Source organism: Balearica regulorum, chromosome 14, assembly GCF_011004875.1.
Source record: "Balearica regulorum gibbericeps isolate bBalReg1 chromosome 14, bBalReg1.pri, whole genome shotgun sequence".
Taxonomy (NCBI): domain Eukaryota; kingdom Metazoa; phylum Chordata; class Aves; order Gruiformes; family Gruidae; genus Balearica; species Balearica regulorum.
The window spans coordinates 2,892,233-2,907,314 of record NC_046197.1 but is presented as its reverse complement, the minus strand read 5'-3'; the positions used below and the strand labels follow the sequence as shown (position 1 = coordinate 2,907,314).

At 40.2% G+C, this 15,082-nt stretch overlaps 1 protein-coding gene across 3 annotated transcripts in view; it reads right to left on the bottom strand.

The window, feature by feature from the left end:
• FBXW11 (F-box and WD repeat domain containing 11) overlaps positions 1–15,082 on the bottom strand; it is a 77,105-nt gene that overhangs the window by 30,145 nt on the left and 31,878 nt on the right. For all 3 annotated transcript variants that reach the window (XM_075766911.1, XM_075766910.1, XM_075766909.1), the window contains 2 exons: positions 6,688–6,750; positions 5,389–5,614 (listed from right to left, as the gene is read on the bottom strand). In XM_075766911.1, coding sequence (XP_075623026.1) covers positions 5,389–5,614; positions 6,688–6,738 — 277 coding nt within the window. In that variant the 5' untranslated portion in view covers positions 6,739–6,750. The remainder of the gene's footprint in view (positions 1–5,388; positions 5,615–6,687; positions 6,751–15,082) is intronic.

Here is a 15,082-nt window from a genome sequence, read left to right as displayed (position 1 = left end):
TCAACCATGTACTCCAAGAAAGGTTACGGCACAAAGTAGTCGCACTGGCACTTCAATATATTGCTCGCACCGTGCTTACAGATGTCAGCAATCTTTGAAAGGCAAAGATCACAAACACATCAGATGTGCAATTCCCAACGGAGAAAGTGACTGACAAAGAGATGTTCAAATGATATTTATGCACAAAATAATATTTTAAAAGTTTATCTGTTACTGCCATCTCCTGGCAACAAACTAAATAATTATCCTCCGCTGAAATAGAGATGAGAACTCCGAGGAGCTGTAAAGTTACCAATAACCAACCTAATACAAAGGCTACGCCGCAAAGCATCCTTTGAACTCAACAAGTGCGTAGTTCTGTGGGTTTTTTTGTGGCTTGGGGTTTTCCCCCCAATTCTAACACAACTGTATCATCTTTCAGGAGACACAGAACAGGTCAGCTTGAGTGGAACTTGAAATGCCGTTCAGAGTTAGGACTACTGCATCACTCATTTTTCGATAGCAGGTTTTGAATCAAGTACAAACACTTCAGGAGTCTGATATGTGACACACAGCTTATTCCATTATTAGAAATCCACGCTGTATTTTAAATCCTTTGTGTGACTAAGAACGTACATGTCATTTAAGTAGTTTCAGAAGAATTTGATTTAGCTTACAATTTTGAGACCCTTAAAAAAAAGTATCTGGATCAGAGACATGATGGTAGACGGCACCCACCAGGGCTTGCTTTCTATCCAAACACCTTTCAGCACAAGGCAAACAGGACTGCTGAAGTCCATGGGTTTATGATTTCCTATTTAGAAATGAAATGTGATAGCTGAGTAATACAATGTGTGTATTCACCAACTTAAGTTCAATCGCTTTTAGTTTTCTTTCCTTCTGAAATACTATTTTCTAAAGAGTTCTCCAGATTGAAATGCAGTTGCACAGAAGTGATTAAGAACAATGACAGAGGACAAAGCAGGGACATTTTGCAATTGTTCAGTCTTTCACACAACTGCATTGGAAAGAGCAATAACGATCCTCCGAAAAACAGTTGAGAATCCCAATTCATCCAGAAGCTAAGCCTTTCTTGGAGAGATCAATGTTGCCGTTTCCGGCTGTCGACAAGACGGTTTGAAGCAGAGCTGCAGAGCGGAGTCATTAACGCCATCTCCTCAGACAAAGAGAGGTACAAAACTCCCCGTGCCATCGGAGAGCTGCCCCAGCATCCCCAACCAAAGCCTCTCCTCCGCTGTGGGAAACACTGCGACAGAGACTACGCTCCAGCGTGCGAACGGGACTGGGTATTACAACGTGTCCGGTGCCTTCTGTGGCATGTGCAGAACTCGGAAGTATCACGCTAAGACTCAGGCCTTTCTCAAAATCCAATTTTTAAAAAAATCATTTCACTGTAATATACATACCAAGCGTTTAGAGACAGGGCTGGAACATGGATCCTAAGGAGAGTAACTCTCCAAATAAACTCAAAGTCTAAGGAAAATCTTCCCTCCTATGGTGACTTTTGTTTTCTGTGGGTTAGGAACGTTCTTGAGAAGATACAGACTTGACTGCTATCTGCAGAAGGATGTCTGATGGAAGGATCAGACCAAGTGTTTGGAGAGACAAAACCCAAGTGACAAGCGCTCAGTTAATTTTTATTCACTTCACTAACCCAAGGCTTTTTCAGACTCTTGCTTGTGGTGTAATCCTAGTACCAAATGCTCATTAATGTTTAATTGAACTAAAGCAAGGTTTTCAATAAAAGCTAACTGCCATCAGGTACCACACCTCCACAACAGCGATAAGACACGCACATACGCGTACCGATCTGGGACTGCACGCTTTTAACGCATACAGCCTGTTCGTTATGAAGTCAATATTTCATTGAGTTTTAAGGATCAACGGCGAATTACCAGGCAGAAGCACTTTATTAAGATGCATAATTTTCACAATTCTGTATAAGCCTGGTCACAGTTAAACCCAGATTTTTAAAAAGTCGGAAACGCAAGTGTTTTCTCATGTTAAAATACAGCAATCTCGTCTTCTATGAATACGGAGAAGCCTGGAAAGCTGCACGCTGAGCACAAACACACAAGTGCTTTGCTTTGCCACCGAGTCTGTTCTTCTGATTTTTACTGCTTGCAGAAGTGCACAGATTTTAAATTGTTCACATTAAGGGACGTCAAGTAAAATATTTACCCTTATTAACATAGTAGGAACAGGTCCAAGGCACAGAGACTTCGACAGGCCCACTATAATTATTCGAGACAACATGTAGGAACATTTAAGACATGCTAAGGCCTGAAATAGCTGCATATACCTATTTTGCATTGAAAGACAGTGAGCATTTAGTTTTATGAAAAGTTTCTGGAATCAGTACTAAAACCTATCAATTTTCTTTAGTAAAATCCATCTAGCATTTATTGGTACACTTTTCAAAGGAAAACGTTATTCCCAACTCTTATGCCTCTACAGGAGCTTTTGCAGTTTTATAGAAAATGGTGGAAAATTACAGCCGTTGTTGATTATAGGTACCAGATGAAGCTTTGGTTGAATTTCAATAATAAATTAAAACAATTAAAATCCACAGGGATTTCAAAGCTCAATGTGTAAATATCACTTTGTATGAAAATGAAACCCAAATGTGGGATGTCAATTCTATAAAACTGACTAACATTAGATACGAAACAGTCACTTAGATCATGCAACTGCACAGGCTTTTATTATTTTAAAAACAAATTTCAAAAGAAGCCTGGCAGGGTTTTGCTTGCCTGACACAATGTACAGTTCTCCAACAGTTGTAACGCACAAAACAGATATGGAAGGCACTTTTTTTCTTAATCAAGGGTGACAAGGTAGTGCTCAAGGGTCGAAGTTGTAATTCATTTAAGGAAAGGGCACAAGTCGGATGAGACCATGCAAGGAATATTAAGATCTAAAAGATAATTAAGAACCAAAAGCACAGAGGTGACATAAGTTATTCTTGCAATTATGCTGTCCATTTTGAGAGTTGTTTTTGACGTGCTAGAGGAAACGCCATTGGCAGATGTGGCAAAACAATGCGGAAAGGCTTCTGAACCACCTGATGAACGGGACTTGGAATAGCTGATACAACTATACGCCGTACAGCTATAGCTGATACAGCTAGTTGTATGTCACGAGGGTGATTTGTAGTAAAGGAAAGAGCCCGACCACAGCCCAACTTGTAAGAACAGGCGCTACAGACTAAACATTCTGCCACCGCTTACAGAAAAGCACACCAGAATTATCACTTTTTTCCACTGAAGTCAAGGGAAGCCAGATACAACAAACTTTTCCCATTTTCCTGCATTCTCACAGGTGTAAAATCAGTAAGAACAGTAGCAAGCAAAACCTATTTCCATTTAAAAAAGTAAAATTCCTTTGTTTTACGACAAGTGAAACTATCTTTTTAAAAGTAGCACTTTACTGTTATCTTTTAATGTGATATTAGTCCACTCTGGGATTGATTTCAATCAACTCAGATTAAGTTCTTGGGTAAATTTACACAGACCTTCTTCAAACACCACGTTACCTTTAAGAAAGGCTGAGTATGGGAGCAGTTCCCAGTATTTACATCTTCAATATATTTATTTATATAGTTATTTATTTATATATACAAATGTGGTGTAAGTAAGTGTCAGCTTAGGCAAAAATTTCTTAGCAATAAATATATAAATGAAAGAACTGCATACCTCCATGATACCAGTCCTGACGTATAAAATAAAAGCAAACAAAATAAAATTATAATTGAGGCTCATACTTGCACATGACGACCATGACTATCTATTTCACCTTATTTTTTTAGTTAATCCCTAATATTCCCTAGAGAAATCAAAAATCAGTATTTTGAAAACAAGCTGCAAGAAATATCCACACTACCTAAAGGAGACAGCTCCCCACTCGAAACGAGGAGCACATTGGTGTGTGTGTGGCCAGACAAGCTAAGTCTTCTATAAAATAACTTCCGAGAAACCGAGGTGTGGGGCAAAAGGACGCTCTCTCCCTTTCATAGCCCGCTTTCACATCTTTAAGCCTGTTTTTTAAGAAAATAGAACACATATGAGATTCCATATCACTTCTGTGTCCTACCCTATGTTCTTCATTCCTCTCCAACTAAGTAGTTCACTTCAACCGTGCTTGACAGATGAGCAAAAATCCCCCCATCGCCTCCAGAAGTTGAACTCCTCTGGGTTTTGTGAAAAACCTAGTGGCACTATAGACAGCAGAAGCCCGTAACATCCAAGCAGCATTCTGTCCCAGAGAGCAGGAAAGTCCATGCTCCCCAGACCACCTAAGCACACCAGGGGCTACCGAAAGCTTCAGGGCTTGTAATATGACCAACCTTTAAAGAAACTTTACTTCAGTGGTCCCTGCGCTCAAAAAATTACCAGTTTCCAATTCCTTTTATGATTTGTATCACCTCCTCCTGCTCTCTCGGTGTTCGCTGTTGTGTCTTGGCATTCTTGGGATAACATCCACAGACTACGCACTCGGCTGCAGGTGTGGATCTGTGCTATTATACTGCCAGTGGCAAACAGAACACTTTGACCCCTTCTTTCATACTTATTTCCCGCTTTGGAAACAATGTCTGCACATTTACCTTTCAAAGAATTGAATGAATCATTCTCCCCAGCAGCAAAAATCCAGGGATACAATTCCTTCCAGAAATTAATGGGAAAATATAGACAACTTACCAGGAGACTGAAAGCTACAGATTCTATACACCCACTTATTACTGCTCCATATTTTTTTTTTCAGAAATGCATACAGCAAGTGAAAGAACAGATTTAATAGCTGAAGTATTGATACAGGCTTACACTGATCAGTGGCAGAAGAGGTTCTGAGCAATTGAAGGAAGGAATCATGGCTGGACTATACAATAAAAATCCATTAGTGCTTTTGCTCTTGAGTCAGCAACAAGACCAGACAAACTAGATTCACTCATCTAAGCAGGCAGCTTTTTATTTATTGGGGAAACTTAGAACAAAACTAAAATGGAATAAAGACTTCACAAATGAAAACATCTCTGCAGTATTTTCTACACCTACGGGGTTTGTATGAAAAAAGGAATTCAGACGAGAGCTCGCTGAGATACAACTTTTATGACAACTCAGTTCCAGTTTAAACACAAACTATTCTTTGGGATATGCTGCTCACAACTACTTTTACATGGAACAACACTGGCATCCAGTGGCCAATTCAATTAATCACAGAAGCGAATGACTTCAGCTACCCTCCTGCACTTCTTTTGACTAGGAAGCATCACTTTACTTCGACGCGAGAATCTAAATCTGGAGGATGTTCCAAAAAGTTTGCATGCACCCAATGTATTAAACAAAAAAAGTATTTAGAAATGTGCCTCTTGGAAAATAAACATTAATTTACCTGGTAACGCAGTGATGAAGTCCCGTTGTAACATGGGCTTCAAGTAAGAGTTAATATGTCCATGCTGATAGTGACACATTCGTGAAATAAGGTGTTCCACAAATTCAACTTGATCTGATTCAGACCACTGGTCAAAATATTTAATACACAAGTCTTTTTCCTTTTCGTAGTTTCCTTCCGATGGTCTTTTTCTTGAGACAATCACAGATGAAGTTCCATTACTTATCTGTTTTTAGAAAAGGAGTATCAGTATTTACATATAAACAAGAACAGGAACAGCTTTGTAAGAACTCTTGCAAGGAAGAGAATGGGCAAAGATGAAAAGAAATAATCAATAGAACTAAATTTTAAAATAAATTCTTAAAGCTATGAGTTACGTCATACGAATTTCATCTTTCATAGATAAAGATGAATGAAAGGACCTTGCTCATAAGTTACTTTTTACACTGAAAGACTTCAGTTCCCTTACACCTCTTGCCATTTAAAGAGTAAGGAACTTAATTCTTCTTGGAACAAACTTTTCCAGCTTAAACCAGTGGTTTCTGCTCCGTATTGCAGTCTGCCTCCACAAATGATTTACACAGGTTCCAGCAGTTAAAATAACACACATTTAGAGACATACCAAAGTCGGGTATTAATTATCTAACTAACACAAAAATTCGAGACCCTCATGTCAGCGTTGAACTGCTTGTCCATAAATGAAAACTGAGAACTACACGATGTCAAGGGCTTGTTTTGTTTTTGAAAAACAGCTCATGTCAATATTTGGGACATCCACATAAAAACATCATTAAAATCCTGGGAGCTTTAGCTACAAATAAGGATGCTACAAGAACACCCCAGGACTTACTGCTAATTAGTAAATAGACCAAAGATTGATGCCAGGCTGTTCTGAGCCCTTCAGGAGACCAAGAGGGCTGCTGGGGAACAACTGTCAGCTCTCTGAAACATTCCCAAACTTCTTCAAAGCAAATTGGTTGCAACTCCTTGCCATGTGAAGGGGTTCAATTTTTCCTTTCAAATGACAGTGCTCAGAGAGGTGGAACTGTATTCCCAAGTATCCTTCGATGTAGAATCGCCCTTTCAAGGTCAGCACAAACTACAAAACTCTGAGAAGATCTAGTAATTTCTCAAGTATTATTCATTGGCATCATCCTTCACTTGAAGGCTCAGCTAATTTTAGGATGATACAGTCAACTACATACACGGATGATTATGCAGACGCAAGATTTGGAAGTTTCTTAAAAGCAGAAACATATAAAATCACGCCAACTCTTTCTACGTGAATGTTAGTCCTACCTGCCATAGGGTATTTTTCTTTGGAGACTCATCTTCATTCTGATCCTCCATTACTGATGTGTTCTAGGAAAACAAAAAAAGAATTATTACTTGAATTTTTTATTCTATCACAATTCCTTGCTCTACAAGCATTACAAAAAAGCAAATCAATTGAACAGATAAAATTCATTTTCCCAGTGAACAGAATGATCAAAGCTTTCTGGCCACAAAACCTGGGTATTATAAATAAATTCCCCTTTTAACTGACATGTTTGTCAATTCCACTTACTGTAAAGATAACTCCCCAACCCCTCTTCAATTTCCTTTGACAGGTTTTCATGCAGCCTTTCAACACTTGTCTCACTGGGAAATAAATTCACTTTCATCCTACTCAAGCCAAAGTAATTAAACCTGTCAAAGTAATCAACTAGCACTTTCTGCCAAAGTTAAATTGCATACATCTAGTTGGGGAAAAAAAAAAAAAATCACTATACACTACTTACATGCAACAGAATATCAATGTTTTTGCCAGCTCTAGCTTACCACAAGGAGGAGGGACCGTTCTCTGCAGAAGGTCTCTGTAATTCACTGCCACCGTCTGTGCCCTATAACCCTTGGCAGTCACCATCTTTCTTCACCCTGACTTAATTACAGTGCTCTCCCCACATCATAACCGCTCCTGCATACTTTTTTCTTCCCTTTTGTTCGAGATTGAGATGTAAGAATTTCTATAAACGTTCAGCTGCAAACATTTCTTTTAGACCTTACCTCAGTTTTTCAAAATCGTTCACTCCTTTGTTCCTTAATGATCTGCTCCCTTTTGCTGTCCATACCACCACGACCATCTATTTCCACCTCCTCATCGGTACCCCACACCTAGGTGATTCCTGCTCATTTAGCTTCCCGCCAACCCTGTCCTCCCTGGTATTCGTGCCCAGGAGACACTGGCTAACAGGCAGAACGCTATCGTGAAAAACTGAACATCTTAAAACATTGTCTGTATTTATTTCAGCCTTCTTCCCCTCTATCAGCTGTCTCAGCAGAAAGAGGAACAACGCACTCAGGCAGAACACATGATGGAATAAGTCACACAACTCCTTTCATCTTTCCATCACGGGCTGTGGATTAACCCCTTAACTACATCCACCCCCATTTAAAACACAATTCCACCTCAAAGCATTCACCGCTTCATCTCCTCTTCTTTCTTGCATAAGGGATGTACTGCACCAAAACCAGAAAACTTGAAAAATTAACAGTGTTACCCCTGTAGGCAAGCCTTCCTCCATCGCCAGACTACACTGCTTTGTCTCAAGTTTACCTTGAGCCCTTTTCTGCCTTGCAGTTAGGTCTGAAAAAAACATGCATCACGAGGACGAGAGATTACGTTATAAAAACTATGTCCACTGGGCGATGGAAAAACTCAAGTCTATCTAGTTATGGCGCACATGACAATGACAAATACAAGCCCAGGAGACGGCTAGCGGGGAATCCAAAAGCGCACAAAGGCAGTAAAGGTTTTGTGTTACTCCACAGATACACATATTTTAGTGTTTCTGGACATACATAGAACAGTAACACTGGAAAAGTAAATGACACTGCCTACATTTTCAAAATTATTGTCTCGAGGGCCATTCCAGTTATTCGTAACTACACACTGCACTATGACCAATGTGCAAACGATGTGCAAACGATGCTCTCCCACCGCACGGTGCCACAAGAGGGAGCACAAACCAGCCACAGACTTACTGGTACCCAAGTGGCCCACACCAGCAACCACCACTCCAGGGAACTTTGCAGGATTTTTTTTTTTTTTTTAAATTTTAAATTTGAATGGGTAGAAATACTCATTACAGTGATTATATGTTGTTAAAAGTGTTTTCAATTAGTATGTGCTTAAATGAGTAAAGAACATCTCATCCCCTGTCGCAGCTGAAGAGTAAATATATGCATCAATCCTCTGTGCTAAGACACGGCACAGGAACTCCCACTGAGAACGGGGTCAGCGTATGCAGCCAAAATCCCACATTGTATCAATTTAGCCCCAACCTAACTTTCCTTCAGTAGGTCACGGCAAGACCCTGCCATTGCTTTCTTCTGCTCCTGTATTGGGAAACACCTCAGAGATCATTGCTACCTTTCCCTGGGATGTAGGGTAAGAACTGTCTCCTAAATGTTATGTCCTTTTGTTCTAGGAACATATAATAAATCTACAGCAGCACTGTAACGCAAAGTGTGCAAGAACACAAACTTCAACAAAACGATCGGACTTCCATGCCAGGCTACAAATTGCAGAGCAAGTTTTTGTCTTTGTTGTGCACCTCCTCAATTCTACTGTGCCTCTGCTGCTGCCTCGGTAAGGAAAACTGGGCAGCGGGCTTTAGGGAGATGCTACGTCCTTGGCTAAGACGACAGTGTCTGAAATCCCCCAAGTGGTGACCCAGCGCAGGCAGTACTGCTGCTGAGAGATTATTTCCATGCCCTTTCAGCATCTGGGCCATGAATGTAAGGACGGACTACATGGATTGATTTTTAGGGCTGGAAATTAAACATTGTATTTATGCACTTAACCGGGAAGTAGGTAGACATGTTAATTTAACGGTATCTACTACAGTGTTTATTGCATTTTCTCTCTTTTCCCTTCCTAAACTCACTCTACTTTTTCTTACTCTGCTTTAGAGCTTGACAGTTTTAATCCTTCATTCTTTCCCTTTCTGCTCCCAACTACATAGCTTGTTCTCCCTATTATATCTTCTCTTCCTAATAAATTCGCTCTACTTTTGTCTTAAACGCTTCATGTTAGGGGTCATTCCCCAGATCACGTACATCCCAACTCAAGACTCTAATGTGTCTCTAAACCACTTAGCCTATTAACTGAAGACTAAAAGATGAGCGGGTGGATCCTGTCCTGTTGTCTGGAAAAAGCAATTAGACATCCCTAATCTGTCCTGTACATCCACAGCACTTGGCAGAAGAATAATTTCAAAATTCCTAACAGCTGGTGTCACCAGTCCTTGCTGGGGAAGGCCTCCAGCTCTTGTGCAAGAAGGAAGATAACACATCTACAAGCTCAACTCTCCCCTTCATCATGGTGTTCCCTTCCCTCACCCCGTACCTTGCTGTTTACCCCACCCACCCTCTACAGAAAGCCACCGTGCCGGCTGCCCCCGCAGCTTTCCCGAGGAGCTTTACGGTGGATTTAACATGGACCCCGCTCCATTTCTCTGCAGCTGAACAGCATCAAGACCTGAAGCAAGCGATGAGCTCTCCTTCAGTTACTCCTGCAATACGATTGACCCGCAACTTGCAGACTCTGAAAGAACAAGCTTGATTTTTTTTACCCCTACAACAACAAAAGCCTAGCACCTTCTCACAGAGGAAGCCTAGCTTCTAAATATTGTCAATTAATCCTGTTCGTAAGTTCATTTTTTCCAGAAATTCTTGGTAAGTTGCTCACAGCTCTTGCAAAAGGAGACTGATATTTCCACCCAGCTGTCATTCCTTAATTAGCCTGGCATCAGCGCCCTCCATCCCCTACTGGGAATGGCAGCAACAGCGAAGTAGGAACAATGGGTCTGAGCAGAGTTTTCCGTTGCCTTAGAGTTCTTAGAACCCAACTGAATAAAGTTACACTGAAGAAAGCCTCTGTCTTTATTTTCACTAACGGTAAAACCAGCAATGGCAGTAAAATCTGCAGCTTGTACAGCAATTTGTAAAAGTTTAAAAGCTTGTTTCCTGAAGATTTGCATTCCATATTCCTCGCCTAGTTCCGCAGTAACTTCAAGCTTTCTTTAGTCGTTCTGCCCCACAATCCCTGTCTTTGGGATTTCTACGAGATGCAGATGAACAAAGCAAAGAGGTTCAAAAGTTATTTGGGGCAAAAGAGGTTCTGACAGCAGCATAATTACATAAAGCTAATTTCCTTTGGAGATTATGAAAAACTTCCAAAGTAAAAACAATCATGAATGATCCCCAAAGGCAAAAAATTTTGTAGGTATTATAAAACTTCATAAATCAGAATTTCAATTAAGATCCTTAGATACCTGGCAGCAACTAAAACTGGCGTCTCAAGCACAATAGTTCCACACAGGTGCGATTGTACGACATTAGGTGCAAAAGCACCTAAGTTTTTCTGCAGATGAATGGCACTCGGCCTGCAAGGTTCATCTCACTCAGGAGATAGAGGGAAAAAAACAGCTGCATCTTTTTTAGCAGAAATCTATCAAACCTGTACAGGCTAAGCAGATTTGTGTTAGCTACAGGCAGGGAACGCTTAGGTTTGCACCATGCAAGGACTTGGGAGTGCCTTCAGTCACTTAATTGACTCTGAAGAGAAACAGCATGATGCAGCTTTGTTCTTTAACCCAGTTTTAGTTCCAGTATCGAGAGAGCAATTACAGAAGTGATAGCAGTAATCCTGGGAACTGGGACAAGACACACAAGTAGCAGCAGAGGTACCTAGCAAGGCAGACAACGTTGCTGTGTTTCTTCAGTGAGAAACTTAATCCCACCAACGGACGGATGGACAAAACTAGACAATAGCTGTGTTGCCTTGAAAAAAAAAGAATAGCAGTCTTCAATTACTGCATTTTTTTGGCTATAATGAAAGGGAAAGTGATAGAAAACAAGAACTTCTATTTCCCACTACCCTTGAAACTACACCAGTAATTCTGATCTGAGTTAAAGACCAAGCTAAGTCTTTAAAAACCTAATTTTTGACAAAAATCCCACTCACTGGAAAAGACACCAGGAAATTTCATTTAAATCACAAAATAAGCAAAACTAATCAAACCCGTTCAGCTAAACGGGCTCTGATCTCCTTTAACAAATCACATCTACTTCTGACTTTAGAGAAGTTGCAGAAATGATAAAAAATAACTAATACATACTTGGATATCTTGAAGTCAAACGCCGCAGATTAAGCTCGAGCTCTGTATACTCAAATTGCCTTCTGAAACCAGCTCTGCCAGCACAAGGATTGCTGAAGGTATTAATTACGCATTCACCCAGAGGAGGAGAGGAATCCACCATCCAATGTGACAACTGGACCACATCAGTGAGGAAGAAAGCTGGGTAACCATCTTTATCATCTAAAAGCGATGAGCATGTGTCATGGCTTCTTGCTTTTAATATAGCCGGAACCCCCCGAATAGTTTAAAGCTTTTTGAAATGAATGCCAGTCTCTCCTTAGGATGCAATGGTCATGATTTTCTAATCCAGGAATCCGTTAAGCAGTGTTTATTAACAACATCTTGATACTTGATCAGGGAAAGGAGGGGATTTTCTTCTTTTAACTACTGAGAGACCCCCAACAAAAATATACTGCAGCACAAACACTGAACGAAGTTGGGAGAACCACTAACTTGACCTGCCTAAGATGTGAACCAACTCTTCTCACAGCAAGGACCAAATCCCTTAGTTATCACATCCCTCAAAATCTGGATACACCAGTCTGCAAAGAAATGCAAGAATACTACAGCGCTTCCAAATGCCAGGTCAGAAATAGGTGGTCGCTGACAAAGTGTGCTTATCCTAACCACTGCAAAGATTCATCGCTTCAAAAAACATCTTCAGAAGCATCACCATTGGCTAGATACAGAGGAACAACATAAAAGATTCCCTTATCAAAGGAGTAAGCACAAAAAGGTACGGACAGTTAGTCAAACCTACGCAATAATGATGTTTGGCTTCACAAAGAAGACAGCACCACCAATAACATACCTTCAGCTACGGGTTTAACCTCACTCACGTCGCCTGTAGAAAACAGTTCCTTCCAATATTTCTCCATTACCAAGATAAAATACACTTTTTTTTTTTTTTTAATTTAGCAAGATAATCATACCTTTACGTAGGGAAAAAAACCCCAAACCTTGAGAAAAGTAGAAAATAGAGCTTATGGCCAAATGATTTTCCAAAAAAAAAGAGTTTCTGAAAATGTTTGATGGATTGAGATAAGCTCAATCCGCTGTCCCTATAAAGCACTTTGAAAACAAAGCTCTAAGGTTCATCAAGTTAAAGCTGATTTAGTTTTAGGTAGTTCTGCAAGGAGCAGGGAGCTGGCCTCGATGATCCTTACGGATCCCTTCCAACTTGAGATTTTCCATGATTCTATGATTTTAACTTGAAAGTTAATTCTGCTGACCATGGACATGTCTGTATTTGACATCTGTATTAGTAACTGCTTGTTTCAGCTTAAATTAAGCTATTTATGTAAGCACTAGGGATCAGCACAACTTAAGCTCAATATGCTTCATTTCTTACCTAGCTAGCTATTCTCCCAGTTGCCAGGTTTTATTTTAGTGCAGTTATTTGCTGGAAGCTCAAACAAAAATATACTTGAAATACTAAAAGAGTCTACCAAGATACAACAGCTGATGGCAAAATTAGAAAAAAACCCCTCATACTGAAAATAAGGCATCATTTTTATCCGGTCTCTGACTAACCACCAAGAAGTTTACAGGAAGATCGTGAAAATTCAGTACCAGCAAAGCATTATCCAGTTGGTATTTAAAGTCTCTAAAACCACAGACTGCAGTTTGATCGCAAGTTGTAGATGTGATGTTTGTAAAAGGCACCCAATGCTTTTACATGCTCCATTTGACACCTCTCAAGGGCCTAATTTTAGGAAGGTCTGTCCAGATTAGTAAATCCCCAAAACCCAACAGTTGCCTGCTCTCTCTGCTCAGAGAAAGAAAATCTCAAGTCATTCTTCACCTAAATGTTCCAGAACAGTTATTTTTGCAAGTTCAAAAGAATACAAGCGGGTACTAAACAGGTTATCTTGTTTAGTCACTAATGCTTTGATGACTGGCAATTAGTACCACTATTTTAACTGTTTCAAAGTATCACTCTTCACCTTAACCTCATCACAAAATCAATTGGCTGATCTTCTGTAAATACGTAACTGTGTATCTCTTAGTATTCAGTATGTCTGACTTAACATGAAGTTCATCTCAAAAGTCAGATCAACGTGGGCTGTGTCCACAGAGGACTAAACGATGTAGTTTGTTTTTAAAATGTAATTATACATGGAAATGATCAGCAGTTCAGAATTACTATTCTGATCCAATTCCAGGAAACGCTAAACAAGGACTCCGACTCCACCGCGGAGCTTTTGGTGATGGCACATCCTTTTAATAGGCAGCTGCGTGCACAAACTGCAGTCTGAACCAGCCCGGCGCAGCAGTTCGTTTGGGAATTCACACCCCAACCTGCAAACCACAACTGCTGAAGTACGTACTGTAACAGCACAATCACCCTGCTGGCTTTTAGAACTGCAGAAATAGCGTAATACAGATTCCCATAAAAAATAGTGTAAAAACCAGAATTATTCACTGATTCAACTAGTAGCCTATTTAGGATGTAATAAGAAACAAAAAAAGGTGCTACTTTTGTCCAAGTTACGAGCTGGTTTCAAGCATGCCTCTATTTCCTCTCAGCAAACAGACATCACTAGGAAAAAAAAATACCATTATTGCAATCCCAAGAGACATCCAGTGTTTTCAGCAGCAGGTATGGTTTCTAAAACTAGATGGGGAGGATGCTTTTGATCCATCAGCCAATTCAGGTTCTCCGTTGTTGGGGCTTTTTTTTTTGTAAACAGCTTATTACTTCTTAGAGGAACGCCTACCTCAAGAGGTACTGCAGGATCATGTCTAATATACTCCTTGCGTAACTGTTTCAAACACACCCTAACTCTCATTTAATTTTCTGAGTGTCTGGAGTAAAGAGTCAGTGATCAAAAACTGTCTGTATCCATCCTATATTAATATGTTGTATTTACAAGGACAATGAGCACTGAATTGTGTAATTGTTGCAGTTTGATGACTCATCCCTGCACCATTCCGAGTACCGAAGCATGAAGGCTTGCAAAACTTGCACATCATGCAAACTATTTTGCTGAATATAAATACGTTGAGCCCCAAATATATATATATATTTAAATCACTTTCTCTACACCTGCCCCTCAAAACTGAAAGTACCAGTTTCATGCAGAATCAGCTTACTAAAGAAATGGCAAATGCAGTTTTAACTTCAGCTAGGCAAGCGTTGGGGGCCACATTAAGCCTTGCTGTATGTAACGTTTTCCACAGTGCTTGCTTGCTCAGCTCAAGTTGGTAGTCAAAAAAACTGAAGTAATGATAATGATGATAATAATATCATCATCACCATCATCATCCTCCTCATCCATCCTCCTCCTCATCTTAGGTTGTGAAAGCGTATCCAGCAGTAAGGGGCAGGCAGCAAGCCTTCCTGCACCGCTCCACCTGGGGCTTACTGATCATGTTTTACTTCAGCTGAGAACTGCCTTTATTTTTCTAACCAGCTGGACTCTGCAGCCCTTTCCCAGCCTAAGAGGAGGTTTAATTATACCTTCAGCTTCCAAGCGTTGCTTGGTTTTCAGCTGTCTCAGTCCATG